We start from the raw sequence: 21,323 nt of genomic DNA, 5'->3' as shown, positions 1-21,323 counted from the left end.
CTATTTGCTGTACATATATTGTAATCTTCATAATCACCTTGAAAGGCAGGCAAGGATTCCATTTTACTGATGAATAAATCGAGACTATAATTTAACTCTTTTAGTATCACATCACTGTCAAGAAGCAGAGGTAGGATTGAAGAAAGGCTTTCCTTCTGCCAGACACCTCAGTGGCCTAGCACCTCAGTAGCCTAGCACCTCAGTTTGCTGGTGCCAGGTTGGAGCAAGTGAGGTGCTTAGAATCTGATTCAGTGTCATTTGGGTTTTTGTTGACTAGGAGTAGTCCAAGTTACTAGAAGTGTTGTAACACATGGAATAGCATGCATGAGCAATTTTAAAATGAATATATGTTTGTATGTATGAATATACACTCACATTTTAAATTACTAAAACCTGTTTTTCTTTTTAACTCAGATGAAGTTGTTTTGAAATTTGAAAATGGCAAAGCCAGAGTTAAGAATGTATTTTATGAAACATTACCAGTGGCAATTAATGGAAATGGACCCACCAAGGTGACTCACAGTGACTTTTCTCGTGTCTTCTTAGTTCTTGGAGATAGACTATGGAGCAATATGTAGAATATCTTCTTTTTTGTTATCTGTAAGAGGCTTTATTTTGGTGCCAACAATTTACTGGCTTTATCTTTTACAGTGTATGTTATGGTTTCATTCAGATTAGCTGATTACTTTTTCTCAGCAGCATGATAACTTTTAATTCTATTTGTAACATATTTCACTATAGTATTTAATAATAACAGCTAACTGGAAAATGAGCCACATTTCCTTCCTTCATATAGAGCATCTTCTGAATACAAATCATTGAGGTTGTTCAGGGACCGTTTGTTTCATCTCAGTCACCAGTTCTAAATTAACAACTCTACTAAGATCGGACAGAAACATTCCTCTTGCACTTATTTTCTACCTGAGTTAGAGTCGACAAACATAACTTTGAATGAAATTTTGGATCTTTTCAAATATATATAATTGAGCTTGCTGAAAATGTTATTGACTTCAAATTTATAGATAAGTTGGTAAAGTTTGTATTGCTGGTAACCAATAAAAATGGAACATGAATTATGTGTGTATGTATGTATATATACTTAAACACATATGTGTTTGTATGTGTGTATACTGTATATGCTTAAGACAATGTTCTGAGATACTGAATTGACTGATTTACTCATAAGTATCTGAAAAAGAGATTCACAGATAGATTTGCATTGTGGGAAGACAAGATGGGGAGATGTGTGCTTTTTCAGAGAAGTGAGTAGTCTGAATTCCAACAAAAGCTATATGCATGGGAAGAAATTCAAGGGAAAACTCACATTGGAAGCATTTCCAACATTAAAACTGAAGTAGAATCTCCTTCTCTAGTTAATCTTTCCACTTTCTTTTCCACCCTTTCCAGCCCTCCCATGTACTATCCTCTCTGTATCTTGTATCACTTTCCCAGCCACATTCTCCTTCTCATCATCATTTAAAGACCCTTATGTCTTTCCCATCCTCAAAAGCAAACAAACAAAAAAGAGATTGAGCCAACACAAACTGTAATATCCTCTTCAGTCCACATTGCCTTACAGCCTGCCTGTCTTCTCCCTTCACAGCCAAACTTCTTTCAGGTAGGGACAACTCGCTGCCACACTATTCCCCTTCCCACACACCAGGACATGCTCATTGAATAGTAAACACTCAGCAGCCCTCATTTTTACTTCACCCGAAGATAACTTTTGACATTGTTGCTCTCATTTGGTTCTACTTGAAAAGCTTTTTCCCTTTGTTTCCTGGATGCTCTGTTGATTTGTCTACTAATTTTCTGGGTTTTACTATTCAATCTCTCTTGCTGTCTTTTTCTTTTTTCCTATATATTAAAAAAAAAAAATCTAACCTTTTGTGTATGTGTTGGGGGGTGGTCTTCCTGTACTGTTTCAGTTACATGTTCCACAGGTATCTATCTGAGGCATCTTCCTTTTCTCTTGCACATACATTCTTGAGTAATTTGCTTCATTTCCACATCAGCAAATCCTCTCTTAATGCTGATGATTTTTCAGATCCTTGAACTAACTCCTATTACCTTTCCTGAACTCCAGGTCTGCACACCCCATTGGTAGATTTATTTACGTGTTCTGAGACCTTGGAGCTCAGGACCTTAAGCTCTGCATTCTCTTCCATCTACTTGATTAACCAAAACCTGGGTTTTATTTTGGCTGCAGTTGCTTCCCACTCCCAATCCAGGAGCTGTTCTAACTGCTATGTATGGTGTTGTATCTAATTTCCTCAGTGCCCATGGCAACTTCCTTAGTTCAGGCCACCTGCCACCTCCCACCGGTAGCAGTTGCCCACCAGAGGCCTGAAACTAGAAATCTGATCACATTACTAAACCCATGCATGTATTTAGGTATGAAGTTCCAAATTCTCAATTTGTCTCATAAGGCTTTTTAAAAATTTTGCTCCTGTTTAGTGATTACCCGTCTACCATCCTATACCCCCCAATTCTTGACACAACAAATATCCACACACCCAGTTCTGATAGTCATTCTCTTCCTCAGCTCCTAAATTAGTTTGAACTTCACAAAGTTTCATGTTTCCTCTGTATGCAAGTCTTTTGTACATGCATTTCACTCATTCTGGTATCCTCTCCCCCTAATTCCCACTCTTGTACCCATCAACTAAGTCTTGTTACCTTTTAGGTGTCAGCTTGTTCTTTACTCCTGTGCATACTTTTAGCATAGCTGGACCTTTCTCCACTTACTAGTGCTTTAGCCTAGGAATTACAGAACTCACACCTATCCCATTCACTTTTGTTTCCCTGGAGTCAGCACACATGTAGCCTACATTAGCTTTTCAATAAATGGAACTTGAATGTCGGAGTCTAAACAGTGTAATGATCTAGCATTATTCTTGGGAGTGTTAAGACATTTTTTTTTCCTGGCAGGACAAAATAGTCGTTAAATTGCTGTGGGTCACTATAACTTTCTTTAGGCAAATTTGATAAAAAGACAAATTTTGCTTATGAAGCCCTTTACAGTGTGTGTGTGTGTGTGTGTGTGTGTTTGGGTGTGTTGCAGTTTTCCTTTTAGCCCTCTGTCTGATACCTTGGTGTGCCTCAGGCAAGGGCTTGTATAAACAGACATCTCCTGTAACTAAATAGTATACTATTCCTTTTTGGTAATGTACTATCCTCATCAAATTTAAAAGTCTTTAAAGAGGGAGCTTGGTCCTGAGAATTTAGCTATTGTGGGTTCAGTGATTTCAATGTGATCAACAACTCCTTACGAATTCCCAGGATAATCTGACTGGAGTTTTACAAAGTGACTAACAGATTTCTCACAAATAAAAGGATCATCAATCCTTAATCATTTAGAAAGACCTATGTGTACTATGAAGTTTTAACTCTTCTGGGAAACATGCTCAGTTTGGGCTATCACTGATTCTGGCATTTTAAACAGTATGATGATCTTACTATATTTTCTCTGACATGATCCTATCTAGTCTATCTTCATATGATTTTGTTTTACAACAAAACATGAAGTCTTTTTATTATTTGGTATAATATAAAAATTTGAGAAAAGATGATATAAATAAACATTCAACTGATGTTAATGTTTTATTTAATAATATTATGTTAAAATTAAATAGAGGTATGTGGATATATCACACTTTCCCCTGTGTCCAGGCTGACAGGAAAAGAAAGCAGATTACTCTTTAGATATAAACTTTGTGAAAAAACAATTGTAAAAGATTAATGGATTTTTATATGAGGTTTTATAAGTTAATTTTAGTTATTATTTAGTGAGGCATCAGTATGTCAGTGGTTTTTGTGCCATAACATTGAACTCAATAATATCTATGCTTTTTTTAAATTTAAAAATACAATAGTCTCCCCTTATTTGCAGGGCACATGTTCCAAGACCTCCGATGGATACCTGAAACTCATGTAATACAGAACCCTATAGATACTGTGTTTTCCTATACATACATATCTTTTCATTTAAAGAAGCATTTACAGCTTCTCTTTGTCCCATACAAATTGCCAGCATCACTACTCCTGCATTTTGGAGCCATTATTTAGTAAAATAAGAGTTACTTGGGCACACTCACTGTGATACCATGATAGTTGATCTGATAACTGAGAAGGCTACTAAATGACTAACCACTAAGTGACTAAACCAGTGTGAAGCATATACAGGTTTGATACCTGGACCAAAGGGATGATTCACGTCCTGGGCAGGAGTGAGTGGGGTAACTCAAGAGTTCATTATGCTACTCGGAACAATGTGCAATTTAAAACTTATTTCTGGAATTTTTCTTTTACTATTTCAGATTGGGGTTGATCAGGGTAACCAAAACACTAGAAAGTTAAACAGTGGTTTAGGGGGGACGGCTGTATACATATAATCTGTAAATGATAAATTATTTGTAGTGTGTTTGTAGACTCAAGTATATTAAGTGTGAGTTTATTTCTTACTTTCTTTAAATCTTATGCTATTGTTAGGAAGAACGGTTTATAAATAGTTTTTAAAATCACTTAAAATCCCACTAACCTCCCATACTGTTTTTATTCATAGCTGTTTTCAGTTTTACGTCTTTTTAGTATACATCTTTTGAGCATTCTTATTTTTCATTTGTTTTCATAATGGTTTATAAACAGTTTTATATTTTAATTAACATTTTATTTGAAATATACTTCTGTATACTATGTAATTTTTATACTTATCTAGATAAAATATATAAATCAGTTTATAGAATGACTGTGATTTCTGGTTTAAAGCTTTACTTTTTATTCTTGAAGCTCATTTATTGTTAATAATACATCCTAAGGTCCTTTTGTTTTTTAACATAAGTTGTTAATTTTATTGGGGTCATTTCAGCCTGCTTTTCTTTTCTTTTTTAAGATGCTTTTTTTGGAAAATTTCTGAAAGAGTTTATTTGAGCCGCACTGACAACATAAGCCAGGGAGCAAGATCTCACATGCTCCTAAGATGTTAATTTTATTACAAATGGGGGAAGATATTTGCAAACACAACTCCAACAAGGAATATCCAAAATTTATAAAGAACGCATACAGCTCAATACCAAACAAGCACAATCCAATTAAAAAATGAGCAGAGGACACTTTCCCAAGAAGACATAAAAATGACCAACAGATGTATACAAAGATGTTCAACTTCACTAGCTGTTAGGGAAATGTAAATCAAAACTACAATGAGATACCACCTCACACCTATTTATTAACAAGATAAGTAATAACAAGTGTTGAAGAGAGGTTGTAGGAAAAAAACAAACCTATATTCACTACTGGTGAGAATGTAAACTGGTATAGCCACTATGGAAAACAGTATGGAGATTCCTCAGAAAGTCAAGAATAGAGTTACTGTATGATTCTTCTGGGTGTCTACCTGAAAAGTTTGAAAACGTTTATTCATAAAGATATATGCACCCCTGTGTTTTGCATCATTATTCATGGTGGCCACAACCCAAGTCTCCTTTGATAGATGATTGGATAAAGATGTGGTCCATATATACACAGACTACTACTCAGCCATAAGAAAAGATGAAATACCCAACCTTTTGTTTTAACTATCAACTAATATACATCCTTAAGTAATCATGACAGTGGTAGCATTTTTATACAAACAGAAGTTTAACAGAACCAGATCAGATTGCCTAATTTGCACATGAAAACAAGTCATTTCTGGAACTATTTTGACTTGCAATAAAAATTTATTTTTTTTGCATAAAACCCACCATGCTTGGGTTACTGTGACCTTGAATAATTGAATGATTTGAAAAAAAGAAAGAATGGGCTTGGAAAAGTTTCTTTGCCAATGACATGACATTATACTTGGCAACATCTTGATATTGTGAAAGAAGGATCTGGAAAGGACTGCCACCTAGCAGCTGGGGACTTCCCAGAACAGCCTAAATACATAAACAGTTTCTGCACTTTTCAAAGCTGCCAGCATAAATGTCTGCAGTTTTTAATGAAGAAAATAGATGTAAATGGAAGGCTGGAATAGTGGATGACCCTGCCTGTGTGGTGAGAAATCCAAGGAAGATGTTTCCAGTCAAAAGTAGAAAGGTTATGAAATAAAGTTTTGGTTTTAAGAACTAAAGGTAATGCCTTTTCTGCTCAGACCTTTACAAAAAATATTGTCTTGTTTTCATATTCACATCAGGAATCTAATAGACTCATCAATAATTCATGAAATAAATATTTAATTTTTAATGAGATTTCTCAGTTAAGCAGATATAGATGGGAATTGTAGATATGGCCAACTATTTGGGGGATTTTTTTCTTGCTTTAAAAAATATTCTTTCCCAGGATGTTTTAAACAAAACTGTGTATTTCCCACTAGCCTTAAAAAAATTTCTTTTGCGCATAATGCTAAATAAGGAATTTATTTTCACATGAATTGCTTTATTTTCTTCCTTCAAAACTATAATTTTGTACAGAACATGAATTATTAAATTAGTGTTTACATCTGTGATTTGACAAGAGCAAAATAATTTTTTTTCATTATAGAGGAACATAAAAGTGACCACATTGACTCTTGAAATGTCATTAACAAATGCCAGAACTACATATATCCTGCTTGTAATTTGTTTCCTGAATTATCATGTAGTTCATAAGAAATGTGAATGAGTCAGTTGCTGTTCATGTCTTCTGTGTGCTGTGCAGATCGAATGTAACTAGGTCTGCAGTATTTAATAGAGATTTTTCCCATTGTAATTAACACTGTACTTGTTTTTATAGTCTGTTTTAGTTCCAGTACAATAGAGATATTTGGATGGAATCTCAAATATTTTGGAGGATTTTTGTAGAATGGTACTGGACTAATTACCTCAATTGTTCTGTACCTTAGGATGTGTTTTTAGGGTCTTAGGAAGCTAGAACAATTTACTTGGCACTTCTGTATGTTTTCGATGGTCATTTTTTCTTTTGAGTACATTTCACCTTTCCAATGGAAAGTCAATGATTATATAGCATAACAAGGATTTTAGGTGCTTCCTGTTAAAAGTAACAGTCACAACCAAAACTAGTTTGCTGTAGCTTCGCTATCTTGAAGTGAAATACTTCATGAAAAGAAAAAATAAAAATCTGCAGATGTTCATACCACTATAGGTATTACTATTGCAGTAGAAAGTGCAAAACATTTTTTTAAGTAAACTGGAAGAATTTTTCCTAAGATGTTCAAATCTAGGGATATTCAAGATTTGTTTGAGGGCCGAGAACATATTTTAGTGTTTTTATGGGTTTTCCCCATCCATCTTCTCTAACCTGCTCCCTCACCCGGAACACACAAGGACACAGATTTTACAGAAAAAAAGGAATGCCAGCCAGTAGGTAGTTAAGGAGGGGGGTAAGGTTAGGGGAGGAGGCACAAAGGAGATACTCTGATAGGTCTGGAAGGGGTGAGTGGAAAGCAGTGTTGTACTTTAGCTTCTTGTTGATAGGATTTATGGGGTGGCTGTAATTAGCAGTTTGTTTCAGATCTGTTTTAATTTGCAAACTTTCTTTTCCTGAAAGCAGTGCCCAGAAGCCTAGTTTAGGGTAGACAGCATATTTTAGTACCTTTTGGTAATCAGGTTTATAGTGTTTGTGTTGTGTGGTGATGGTTAGTAAGAAGTCACACTGACAGTGTCCCATTCACTGTAGCTGTTTGTGCTGATCCTTTAAACATTTATCTCATTACTAACTTACTCTTCATGTGACTGACCTGATTTGTGGTGTTTTCCTGATAAGTCTCATTAGCCCAGTTAAAACTGTTGCTTCATGTTTGACATATTTCTTTAATTGTGTCTCTTCTGGTGTCATTCCTTATATAAATTAAATGACTTATGGTTTGTAATGCATTTTTTGGCGTTTCTAGACAAAGTTTCACCTGCTTTATGATTCATTGTCTGGAGATAATGTTGTTCAGTGTGTAACTCTAAGTGATAAATATTAATAGAATTATTAAAGGAATCATCTACCCAGTCACATGTGCTAGTTATATGGAATGAAAGTACCTTGAGAGCAGAGGATAACTTTTATTAATACAGTTCTCCTTCATTCACTAGATTCTTCTGAATTATTTCGGGAACTACGTACCTAATGCATGGACACAGGATAAAGGCTGCAATCTCTGTGAACTGGATACAATTGACTTGTCTGCAGTAAATGTAAGTGAAATTGGGTGAAATGTAGTATAAAAAAGACATTGTCATGAAATACAGTGATTTGTAAATAAAGGGGGGCACATTATTGTATAGTTTTGATAATATAGTTTTGATAAGTAGAGAATGGTTTTATAAAGCTAAAACATTAAGAAAAATTGCTAGATTTGTGTATATCTGAAGTATTTTTGAAAGCAAAGCCAGCTAATAATTGACCTCAATAAAAAGGATTTGGTTGTTAATGTGTAATAATTTGCTATGATTGGATGTTCTTGTTTTATTTTAAGCTGCTAACCTGGCATAATCATCGAGGAAATAATAGTTATAGTGCTTCAGCATTTTTATTGACTAATTTTATCTGTGCTTGATTTTAAATTTGATTTAAAAATAATAATATATTATTGAATAACCAAGGACTATTTTAAGAATTTTACATATAGTAACTTACTTAAGCTTCATATAATTTTTTTAGTAGACAGTACTATTGACTGAGTTTTATGATGAGGAAACTGTGGTGTATATATAGGTTAAGTAACTTGCTTAAGGGATATAATTTTTTTGTGTGTTGGAGGGAGGGATTTGAATTTAGGCAACCTGGCTCCAGATCCTGTATTCTTGATCACTGTGCAGTTTTGCCTGGATGTCATGTACATCATATATACCAGGCACAATGCTACTTATATATACAGGGTGGGGCAAAAGTAGGTTTGCAATTGTTCATATGGAAAATAAAGCAATAATCAATAAATAACAATAGAAGAATAAACTGTTTCATGTACTTACAACTGTAAACCTACTTTGCCTTACCCTTATATATTTTATAGAGAATTATACTATAGTTTATCATTTACACTTTTAGGGTAAATGATCAATTGGGAATTCATTTTTATGACTTCTTCTACTACTAGAGTAGTTTTAGGATATTCTATAGTAATAGTTTTCTTCCAAAAAATTGTTCTTGTGACTTCAAAGTTCTATTATGTATATGGATTCTAGGGATGATTTTGGTCATTAAGGCTGATTCCTTCCTCCATTGACCATAAGCTTATTGAGTATCTACAGGATGCCAGATAAGTAGAAAGAATAGACAAAAATAAAATTTGCAGTAACTCCTGGACTCATGCAAATACAATATACTCTCACTGTAAAATATTACCAAATTCTATTCATGTAATTATCTGAAAGCAGAATAAAGTTTAACTTATGCACAGTTAGGAGCTTTTAATGTTTTTATTTTTCCTTGAGTCACTTTCTTTTTTAAAAAATTACATTTATTGGGATAACATTGGTTATTAAAATTATATAGGTTTATTTTATGATACAGCATCTGTATATTACATTGTGTGCCTACCACCCAAAGTCAAATATCCTTTCATCACCATAAACTTGACTCCTTTTACCCTTTATTTCCCCCTATCCCCCTTCCCTCTGGTAACCACCATACTGTTGTCTGTGTCTATGAGTCTTTGTTTGCTTTTCTTTGTTCATTTGTTGCTTTTAGTTTTATATCTCATGTATGAGTGAAATCATATGGTTCTTGATGTTTTTGTCTGAATTATTTCACTTAGCATGATATTCTCAAGGTACATCCATGTTGTCACAAATAGTAGCATCTTGTCTTTTCTAATGGCTGAGTAGTATTCAGTTTTTCTCCACCTGACTGAGATTGATCAGCCACAGAGTGCACCTGTCGCTCAGGGAAAAAGTGTTTCTGTAGTTGCTGTTCACAGGTTTGCAATAATGTGTTCTGCAACTTGACACCCACTGAGGAGTTTTGTAAATAGAGCCCGATTTTATATGAAAATAAGAATTTTTAGCCAATCAAATAACAAACTGAATGTTTCCTACCTGGAAAGAATGCCAAAATATTTCTAGATGAAGCTGCATCTTGATGATGTTTAAAAATCTATTCTGATTCTTTTAGCAGAAAGTTAATTGTGTCTTCTGGAGGGAGAATTCATACTTTTTATCTGTTTGGTTTCATTTACATAAACTTTCTGATGCAAAGATAAAAACATTTACATTAAAATTGTTTATCTTTTATTTGCACATAGGAATATATCACTTGATTCTTAGCCTATTTTGACTCACAGCCTTTTAAAATATACTAGAAAGGAAAACCATTCTATTAAGCAAAATGAATTTCTTATATGTTTTATATATTTAATTATGGAATAGATACAAAAATTAGAATTATATGGGTAGTTAAGATCTCAGGCCTAATGTATTTTTCAATTGGGCCATAAGCAAGTTTCCTTTATGTAAAAATAATAATGGCTATCTTAGGGAGTTGGTAGGAGGGTTAAATGAAATTATATATATATATTTTATACATATATGAATTTATAAGCCTTCCTTAAATGGTAACTGTTATTATCATTAGTATATAAAAATGAACTTAGGTTGATTATGAAGATGTAGCATATTGAAGCTACTAGTTAATGTGTCCTTGATTGCTAAACATTTCTATATTCCATTTTTATCACATATAAATTGGTATATACATAACTTTAAGGTTATAATATTTATGTATTTGTTTTTCTGTCAAAAATTACCGTCTTCCACCTCCACCCATTCTCTCTCCCCCGCCTCTGGAATCACCACACGTTGTCCATGTCTATGAATTCTTTCTCTCTTTTTGACTCCACCTCAACCTACTCCCCACGGAGCAGTAATCCTGCTCTCTTATCTTTGAATCTGTCTCTATTTTGCTTGGTCGTTCACTTTGTTTATTAGATTCCACATATGAGTGAAGTCATATGGTATTTGTCTTTCTTTGACTGGCTTATTCACTTAGCATAATATACTACAACTCTATCCATGTTGCAAAGGGTAAACTTTTCTTCTTTTTATGGCCAAGTAATATTCCACTGTGTAAAATGTACTGTAGTTGTTTTATCCACTCATCTACTGATGGACACTTGGGCTATTTCCAGATCTTGGCTGTTATAATAACGCTGCAGTGAACATAGGGGTGTGCATATTCTTTCAAATCACTGTTTTGGGTTTCTTCAGCTAAATTCCCAAAAAGTAAAATTGCTCGGTCATAAGGCAGTTACATTTTTAATTTTTTGTGGAAACCGCATATTGCTTTCCAGTGGCTACACCAGACTGCATTCCTACCAAGAGTGCACAAGGGTTCCTTTTTCTTCACATCCTCTCCAACACTTGTAATTGCTTTATTTGAATTGAAGATTAACCACTGAACTTCTAAGCTGTGGAAACAAAAGGGGAAACACAATTAGCATTCTGATTTTAGATAAAACTGTTAAAATAGGTTCAGATCTGAAAGATGTTTCTTTAAGGACTCTCATAAAGGAAGCATTGAATAGTAGAATAGGCAATATCTTTAATTATATCCATATAATAAATATGAGACTGAATTTCCTCTTCAAACCTAATTCGTAATGCCAAGATACGATTGAGTAAAGTTGATCACTTTGATGAGGTTTACAAAAATGTATTTCCAATGTTAGAGAATTGCTGTCGGGCTATTCAAATTTAGCAGATTACATTGAATTGATATTCTAGTATATTTGATGTTCTGAGTAAGACTTGAATAGAATTTAAAGTACAACCACTCTAATGATAATTTTTTCTTATGTTTGCCATAAAACAAAGGTTTATCCAAATGTAACAATAGGTGTTTTTATTGAGCAACCAACCCCTTTCCTACCTCGATTTCTGGACATATTACTGACTCTGGATTACCCAAATGAAGCACTTAAAGTATTTATTCATAACAAAGTAAGTATTTGATAAATTACTTTTATGTAAGATGTATTTTTTATTTTCTTTGGAACTATTTGTTATTATCTATTTGTATCTGAAAAAGATCCGTGGGGCTAAATTAAATAGGGGATTTTTGGAGTAATTACTGACCTGCCTTTTTCAGACCTAAGAATAAGAGTCTAGAAACTAGTAGCATAATATTGGGATAAGCCTCATGCAACTCACAATTTTTTGTGGATCAAAAATGGTTGAATATTTCCTGTGGATCAAATTAATATATAATAAAGAGATGTCAGAGGGCCTTATATTCCTTTACTTTGGGTTAGTTGTGGCATTTTCTTTTACAGAACCTGTTATTAATTGTTTGCAGCTTATGGTAATACCATAACATTAAAACTTGAAATATCTTCCAGGTAGAGTATTGTTTTGGTTAATCACACAATTGCGTGCTCTTTTCCAAAGGATATGATATTATCACTTCCTTCAGAAATATTCAGTGTCTCCCTACGAACTTGTCTCTTCCCTGTTAAAACAGTTGGTATTTAACGTGATCGAGAAAAGCTCTATAGCTGTGAAGAATGCTGTATTCTCTCTCTATCCTAATACTTTTTCTTTACCACTGTTCTGTTCTTGCTTCCAAATGTACAGTCAGCTCATCATTCGCCTTTCCCAGAGAATGTTCTGAATTTTCAGAAAACCAGTTAAAATAAGTTTAAAAGTGTGAATAATTGGCTTTGTAAAGCGTGTTGCAGTGTATATACTTAACATTAAAGTGTTTTTTATATACAGGGTGAGGCAAAAGTAGGTTCACAGTTGTGAGTATGCAAAACAATTGATTCTTGTAGTATTTTTAATTGTACTGTTTTCCATATAAAAACTATGAGCCTGCTTTTGTTCCACCTTGCATTGTATTTAATTTATACTTTTCCTCCTTTCATAGGACCTAAAACTCTTTGGTGGCAAGAGTTTTTATCTTCTTTTGTTTAAAATTAACTCTATGTAGCCTCTATGTGATAAGTATTAATGAGCTATGAGAAGCTTTTTAAAATATTTAATGAGACTGGATAAATAAAAAACTCTGAAATGCTCTAAAGAGGGAGACAGATAATCTTTTTTTTTGGTTAATAATTTATGCTTAAGGTTGAAGTACCTTGTCACTTTATTTTATTTTATTTTATTTTTAAGTATATTTTATTGATTATATTGTTACAATAGTTCCAATTTTTTCCCCATTGCTCCCCTCAGCCCAGCACCCCCTTCCCCCAACAACCCCCTCCCCAAGTCCACGCCCATGGGTCGTACATACAAGCTTTCCTGCCTCACCCTTTTATATATTCTTTTTCTAATTAATTAATAATTAATAATTATTTATTTATTTATTATTTTAACAATAAAAAATAACAATCCCTCCCTCTCAGACTTAAGACCCTTTATAATCTTATAAAGGACAATGGGCGAAGGTCTCGAGCTCCTCTAGCTGCTTCAAGCTGGGCATGGTCATCGTCCTACCTACCGTTGGGTCCAGAAATCCCTAATAAGAGTGGGGGTCTGGAGAGGAGGGTGGCCTTCCCACATGGGGAAGGATCGTGCAGACTCCAGATCAGTTGGCTGTCCCCAGACAATAGCATGCTTGATTTAACAGGCTGGAATCCTTGTTGTATTCTGGAGGCAACAGATTTGGCAACAGGATTAAAAGACATCATTCAATCCATAACCACTAGATGACAAAAAAACAGGTATTAATTTTTCAATGTCCCACGTTAGGGAAAAGAAGGGCTTCTTTGGAGGAAGGCGTGCCAGGTACATCTCACCTGTTCAAAACCCTTTTGTCCATTATACTTAGTTTGGGCTGAGGGAAATATTTTAGGTTTCCCCCTCTCAGACCTCTGGGCTCTTTCTGTCCAAGCCATTAGAACAGAAAAGAGAAACCAGTTTTAAAGTGAAGCCCACAAACCACCCCATTCTTCACCAACCCAGCCACTTAGTTCAGCCAAACCATTGAGTCTCAGGAGGCAGTGATGCAGACAGGATTAAGTGAGGCCTATACGTACAGACAATCATTCAGGTAATGAGATTGTAGGCTTATGCCCTTTGAAAATAGAAAACACATGTTAATTTATGTAACATAACCCACAAACCAGTCTCTAAATCTGTACGACTGTCTTATTGGAAAGGCATCCAGTTACAAGGCATTTGACATTCTTCTTGCCTGTAAATTAAACATCTTTGATGATACCACAGACATAGTTTAACTTTCAAATGAAAACAAATTTTAAATGAAAAGAAACTTTAAAGACGGTTAGCTGCACTACTTTATAGTCTATCACTGAGCATTGTGATTTTCCTTGAATCACAATTTTTCTCCCTAAGATTACCCTCCTTGTCATTAAAGGGACTGCATTAAGTCCATTTTTATTTTATCCTGTTAATTTGCATAAACACAACAAGAGCAGCAAATGATCTCTTATGATCTTTAGTTCTGCTTTGCTGGAACTTATGCAAGGAACATTTATTTAGGGTGACCTTCAGTTTGCCCTTCAAGGCACAGAAGCTGAGCCACATACCCGCCATTCAGCCTTGCCTGTAAACACCTGTCTTTTCCAAGTCCTTCTGGTTTTCCAATGTGCCTTAAGGTTCCTTCTAGCCATCTTCCAGGAAAACAACCTTCATTCCTTCCCTGGAAAGATTGCCATGGACTGCACATCCAACCAAGGTACCAGGCCTTTTATCTCGTGGGCTTTTATTACCTTTGAAAGTCAATCCCAGTTCCTCAGGGCTTTTTGGTAACAACCAGAGCCCAAGCATGTTTCCTTTAGGCATGACATTCCAGTCAAAGTCTTAGTCAAAAAAACCTCAATTAACAACTGGTCTTATTAGCTTTATGCAAAGAAACTTATGTCATTACTTACTTCTTTAGAATGTGAAACTCTGGAGGGATCAGATAGGGAGAAAAATATATAGTGTGAAGGAAAATCCTTGTCCTTCTAATATTCACTGAACTTGCATTTCCATTCTTTATATTTTCATTTTTTCCCTCACTTGCTTCCCTGCACCCTGTCCCCCCTTCTCCCACATTCAGTCCCCACCCAGTTGTCCATGTCCATGGGTCATTTATACATGTTCTTTGACTAGACCCTTCCCCTTTTTACCCCCTCCTCTCCCTCCCTTTGGTTCAATTTTGCTCATTGTGTTGTTCATTAGTTTCCTGTAACAGGTGATAGCATAAGATATTTTCCTTTTGTTGCCTGGCTTATTTCGCTAAGCATAATTCTCTCTAGTTCCATCCATGTTGTTGCAAATGGTAGAAGTTCCTTCTTTCTTTAAGTACTTACTCATTGTCATTTTCCCCCTTTGTACTTGTGTTCCTCTCTGTCTCTGTTTCTTCATCTTCTTAAAGCAGACCCTTTAGCATCTCTTGCAATGCTGATTTGGTGGAGATGTATTCTTTTAGCCTTCTTTTGTCTTGGAAACTCCTTATTTCACCTTCCATTTTGAATGAGAGCCTTGCTGGGTAGAGTATTCTTGGTTGTAGGCCTTTGTTTTTCATTGCTTGAAATATTTTTTGCCATTCCCTTCTGGCTTGTAGTGTTTCCGCTGAGAAATCTGATGATAGTCTTATTGGAGCTCCCTTGTATGTTCTTAGTTGTTTCTCTCTTGCTGCTTTTAGGATTCTCTCTTTGTCTTTAAATGTTGCCATTTTAATTATGATGTATCTTGAAGTGGGCCTGTTGGGGTTCTTCTTCATTGGGACCCTCTTAGCTTCCTGGACTTGCATGATTCTTTCTCTCCTCATGTTAGGGAAGTTTTCTGTCATTAGTCTTTCAAAGAGGTTTTCTATCCCTTGCTCTTCTTCTCCTTCTGGAATTCCTATGATACGGATATTATTATGTTTCATGTTGTCCTGCAGCTGTCTTAGAGCCTCTTCAGTCTTATTCAATCTTTTTTCATTTTGTTGCACTGTCTGGGAGTTTTTGTCTACATTGTCTTCCAGCTTGCTGATCCGATCTTCTGCTTCCTCTAGCCTGCTTTTAATTCCCTCTATTGTGTTCTTCAATTTAGAGATCGTATTCTTCATTTCCTCTTGTCTCTTATTGATAGTTTCTTTGTCCTTTTTCATGCTGGTGTAATTCTCAGTAAGTTTCTTGCAGTTTTTTTGGAGTTCCTTGTAGTTTCCACTGAGCTCATTGAGCTTCTCCATAATCCATGTTTTGAATTCCATATCTGATAGTTTGCTCCCCTCTGTTTCATTTAGCACTCTTTCTGGAGATTCTACCTTTCCTTTTGATGGGGGGTTGTTTCTCTGTCTCTCCATTTTTGTGACTCCTGAGACAGATAATCTTAATTGAAGTTTTAGCACAGTATAATGAAACTAATTTGATGACTTTATGTTGATAGTTTTCACATCACTAAAATTTTGTTAAATACTGTTTGTAAAACCACAAATTTATATGTGAACATTATTTTTTCTCTCTGGTGTCACAGGTATTGTAATATTTATTTTGTAAAATGATTATTTATAACTCAGAGTAATATATATTAGGTTTAATATACATTTTTAATGGATACTTTACAACACATGTTTCTCATTCTCAGGCCATAAGCCCCAGTTGGAAATACTTTATAGCACCCAGGATTTAAATATTTATGTTATCACCTGTCTAGAAGTAAATTTTAAAATAATATTGAGGCATCTTCCCTTAAAAAAATATTTACCTATTTTAGATTCTACATGTAACATTTAGGTTAAATTTAAATAAAACATGTTTAATTTAATTATGATTTTTTTCTGTAATTGGGTGATTATGTACACTGGACTTTACTGCTTTGAATATGAACCCATCCTACATATGAATACTTCAGTTATTGTATTGTCTTATTTTCTCACTAATTTTCTTTTTTTTAAATATGTTACAGGAAGTTTATCATGAAAAAGACATCAAGGCATTTTTTGATAAAGCTAAACATGAAATCAGTACTATAAAAATAGTAGGACCCGAAGAAAATCTAAGTCACGCCGAAGCCAGAAACATGGGAATGTATGTTTTAATAAATTTAAATTAAACAATTTCTACAGAAGAAATTTTTTTAAAAACTTAAAAAATTAGTACCCAAATTTGGATGTCTCAATTATATGTGTATGCATGTGAGTTTGTGCACATACGCGAGCATCTTCTACTGTTAGACTCTATCTGCGTTTGTATATAAAGGGTGTGGAAGTGATTTTCATTTTTCTTTTCATGGTTAAGAGCCCACATACTTAATCAAGCTATTAATTAAACTTAAGGTCAAGATTAAAAAATACTCAGACAAATGTATAGTATGACTTATGTAAGCAGTGATTTAAATATCTATGATCTGAAGGTTTTGTGTGGTAAGAATGAGTGTTTTAGACTAAGGGGGAGAAAGGTTATTTCTGCATTCTAGTTACCCAGTGATCTAGAAAATACTATATCAAAAGAAGTATTTGTGGGTTGGGTAGGGGAGAGAAATTAGGGGAAAAGGGGACAACTGTAATTGAAAAACCAAAATAAAAAAATTAAAAAAAAAAAAAAGAAGTATTTTAGGTCCTTTGTCTAACCCTTTTAATACTTCAGAGAGATTGCTAATAAAATTTCTGGTAGTAGTATAAACAATTATTTATTCAGAAAATGATAATTGAATATCCCAGGCAGTGGGTTAATAACCACTGATGAAAGGGTGAATAAGTCATGGTGACTTCTTTTGCGCTGTGAAAGCTTAGGGCTCAGCGTGATAGATACTGCTTGGTGTGGGGGTAGTGAGTATATGGGAAACAGGTCTCAGGAAAACCAAACCGATGTCTTTACTAATAGTTCCATAACTTGTTTTTTGGAGAATCCTTGGGTCCACATTCAAAACTTATTTTTTGAATTATTTGTACAATTTTAACTACTTGCTGCCTGGTGTACTGGTTTGTCAGTGGAGCTACACACTGACAATAGCTGAAAGTGATATCTGGGAGTCCAGAAAGGAAGGACCTCATGCAGAAACCATAATACTGGGAAGATTTTCATGAATCACAAGTGATTCATTCCATGGTGTCCTGATGGAACACTGCAGGCTACTGAGAAAATCATGCACTGTAGTCAGTGTCCCTGGTAAGAAGCAAAGACTTAGCAATCTTAGAAAGAATCCATGCTAATCAAGTTAAAATACATATTAATATCTAAAGAGGAATTTACCTGTATCTTCAAGATTCACTTAAATCTGAGTTTTTGGATATACAAGATTTTGCAGTATGTGTTTGTGTGTGTGCATTTGCACATGTGTAAAAACATTTTGCAGTTTTGAAAAAGTTGATAAATACATTGAGGTAAACTATTTTCCCCTTTTAGAGAGGATTTAATTCTGAATTCTAAATTGCCATTCTGATGTGTTATTTTATGTTCTAATATATATACTAGCTGAAAACATATTTCACTTGCCCTAAAATTTTTAGTGTTGATCTACCTGTGAACATCTGTGTTAATAAACTGACCATTTTGAAATTCAAGGCAATACTTACCCTTTTGGATATCGTCTTACTATTTTGATTAGAAAACTATATTAGAGACTGTTTAATTTACACATAAGCTTTATATTAACATTTTTCAATAGAAAATATTTATTTTTTTCTAATTCTTATTTCTTTTTCCATGTCAGGGATTTTTGCCGTCAGGATGACAGCTGTGATTATTACTTTAGTGTGGATGCAGATGTTGTTTTGACAAATCCAAAGACTTTAAAAATTTTGATTGAACAAAACAGGTATTATATAAAATTCAGTGTCAACTTATTTTGAAAACAATGATCATTTTCTTTCTCACTGTGGGCAAACTATAATGACATCTGTGGAAGGAAAAAATTGAAGGAACTCACACTAAGCATTTTCTGTACTTTATAAACTTTTAATTCCAACTAGTTTTCTTTTAAAGAAGTCAAATAGAAAATAAGCTAATTAAAATTAGTATTTGTTATTAGTTGCAATCACAAATGTGATGTTTGCAATTATATTTGCCATATTTTTCTGTTTAAAGGTAGGTGAAATTATGATATATCTGATAGAAATAAAATTTGGAATTTTTAAATTTTCTGTAAATATTTTTGAAGTAGAATTCCATAGAACTTTTGACCTAAAAAGTTATTACAAAGAGAGCTATAATTCTTAGAAGTTGAAATTTTGGAGGTAAAAATTACTTCACAGCCAGAGCTGTGGGTTTATTTAGTACTATACTAATTATTACTGGTCTGTACCTGTTTTCACTTAACTGAATGGAAATGGGAAAAAGACTCCATCTATATCAGCTTATAATGATATTAAATCTTCACTTTTTAATACCACTGCTACCACTAATAATAGTATTATTAATACACCATTAATGAGTGCTTATTAAGTGCCAAGTATTGTTCTAAATATACTTATATATATTAACACAATTATTTCTCATGAAAGAGTAGTTAACAGTGAAGTATTACTGTTTTTATTTTACTGGGTAAAATATATGAGAAAGCTGTTATGCCCTACTAACCCACCCTGTGTATAAACGATCTGTCAATTTGAGAATTAAGTTAATACTTCAAAATCTAAGACTTCTCAGTATTAATCAGTATATACAGTTCCACTATATAACTATGAATAGATACATATCAACCTAAGATAAGTATAAATAATTTTTAAAAACATTTTATTTATTTATTTTTAGAGAGAGGGGAAGAAAGGGAGAGAAACATCAAAGTGTGGTTGCTTCTTGTGCGCCCCCAATGGGGACCTGGCCTGAAACCCAGGCATGTGCCCTGACTGAGAATTGAACCAGCAACCCTCTGGTTTGTAGTCTGGCGCTCAGTCCACTGAGCCACACCAGCAAGGCTGCAGGCAATTTTTAAAAACATGTGTATAAGGTTTTAATCATCACACAAGAAAAAGCATATGGAATAAAGTTGTAATTTGTAATTCTTAAAATCTGTGGAATTCAGTAATATTTTCTTGAGATTGCCTTGTTAATTTTCTCTTAATTTGACTGAAATTCAATACTTGTATATACACATGATTCTAATAATATTTAGATGTTTTTATATGACACTTGGTAGGTACTTACTAATTCTTGTAGTGAACCATTAATGAATTCATACTATACATTTAATGTATACCCCCCCTTAAAATCAATCTAATGTTTTTAACCTTGTAAAATATAAAATATCCTTCATAAGAGCCAGTAAAACTTTGGTTATTTCTCCAGTTTCACAAATTTCTGTAAATTAATCAAAGGAGTCGTTTCACATGATATGCCCCTGTATCCGAGCATGTAGTTTCCACAACTCATGTAATATACCGAGACTCTTGCAGTAGACTTCACTGAAGGCTGGAGGAGCACAGGGTGGGTTGCATCTTAGGGCATGAGGCTTCTGGCATCTCATCCAGTCCTGTTTGCCCTCTCTTCTTCCTGTCTCTGCTGTTGTCTGCCTTGCTCCAAATTTTACTCCTTCAGTTATTTAGTGCACTTCATCACCCCCAGCTGTTATTCTTGTATTTCCATACTCAGCACACAGCTGTCTAGGCACACAGCACATGGATTTTGATTTTCAACATTTCTTTGCCCATCTATCTTTGGGAGGCAGCTAAGATTTTAATTTTTTCTTTTAAATTTTATCTGTCCATTATTGACACTGAATTATCATTTCTTAAACATAATGTATTGATTCTAATTTGTTATCTTTGTATTTTAAACAAATAAAAATACAAGTGTTGCTGGTTAACATTTCATTTTAATAGGAACCAGAAAAAATTAAACCAGAATCATTATTTTGCATGTTGTGTATATTATGACTAAGTTTCCCTTTCTGTGGTAAGAGAAAGGGCACGCCTGGTCTTCACAAGATGGGCGTGTTGTCAAATAGGTTTTTTCATGGAGAATAGTTCGTCCATAAGCTTTCACTTGGAGTTCTGTGAGCTTTTCTTAAAACCTGTGAGATATCACTACAGTGCAGTGTGTTTTATAAGTAATTCTAAAGAAACAATAGATTTTGTTACCTTATTTGGAAAACGTTGACACGTTACAAATTAGATTTTCCTACGGAGAAATATGACATGTTTTGGATTTGTAAGGTGCTTTCCTCAAAGAGACTATTTCCGGGTAGGTCAGTGTTACAGCAGTTACCTTGTCTTCTGACTTCTGAAATAGTGACGGGATCAGAAGTTTTCCATGTTGCCAGGCTTAGCACAGCCTGTTTTCAAAGTTGTAAAAAATGGAAACAAACTTTAAAGGGAGAACTTAACTTTAGGAGTACTGGCTCATTTACAGATATTTTAGCCCATCAACATTCTTTTTTATTATTCAACATATTTATTGGATACCTTAATGCACCAGTGATTGTTATGTCTCTAATAACAATGAAAATATTTGATTTTATATAGTACAGTTTCTGAAATAATTAAGATAG

At 34.1% G+C, this 21,323-nt stretch overlaps 1 protein-coding gene across 2 annotated transcripts in view; it reads left to right on the top strand.

Annotated features, from left to right (window-relative positions):
* The window catches only part of PLOD2 (procollagen-lysine,2-oxoglutarate 5-dioxygenase 2), a 95,998-nt gene that overhangs the window by 60,615 nt on the left and 14,060 nt on the right, over positions 1-21,323 (top strand). For both annotated transcript variants that reach the window (XM_090275653.1, XM_090275657.1), the window contains exons 7-11: positions 415-512; positions 8,061-8,162; positions 11,778-11,903; positions 16,803-16,924; positions 18,549-18,653. In XM_090275653.1, the coding sequence (XP_090131779.1) occupies positions 415-512; positions 8,061-8,162; positions 11,778-11,903; positions 16,803-16,924; positions 18,549-18,653 (553 nt within the window). The remainder of the gene's footprint in view (positions 1-414; positions 513-8,060; positions 8,163-11,777; positions 11,904-16,802; positions 16,925-18,548; positions 18,654-21,323) is intronic.

The sequence above is a fragment of the Furipterus horrens genome, unplaced genomic scaffold, assembly GCF_987537825.1.
Source record: "Furipterus horrens unplaced genomic scaffold, mFurHor1.1.pri manual_scaffold_1, whole genome shotgun sequence".
NCBI classification, from domain to species: Eukaryota; Metazoa; Chordata; class Mammalia; order Chiroptera; family Furipteridae; genus Furipterus; species Furipterus horrens.
This window is presented reverse-complemented; position numbering and strand designations above follow the sequence as displayed.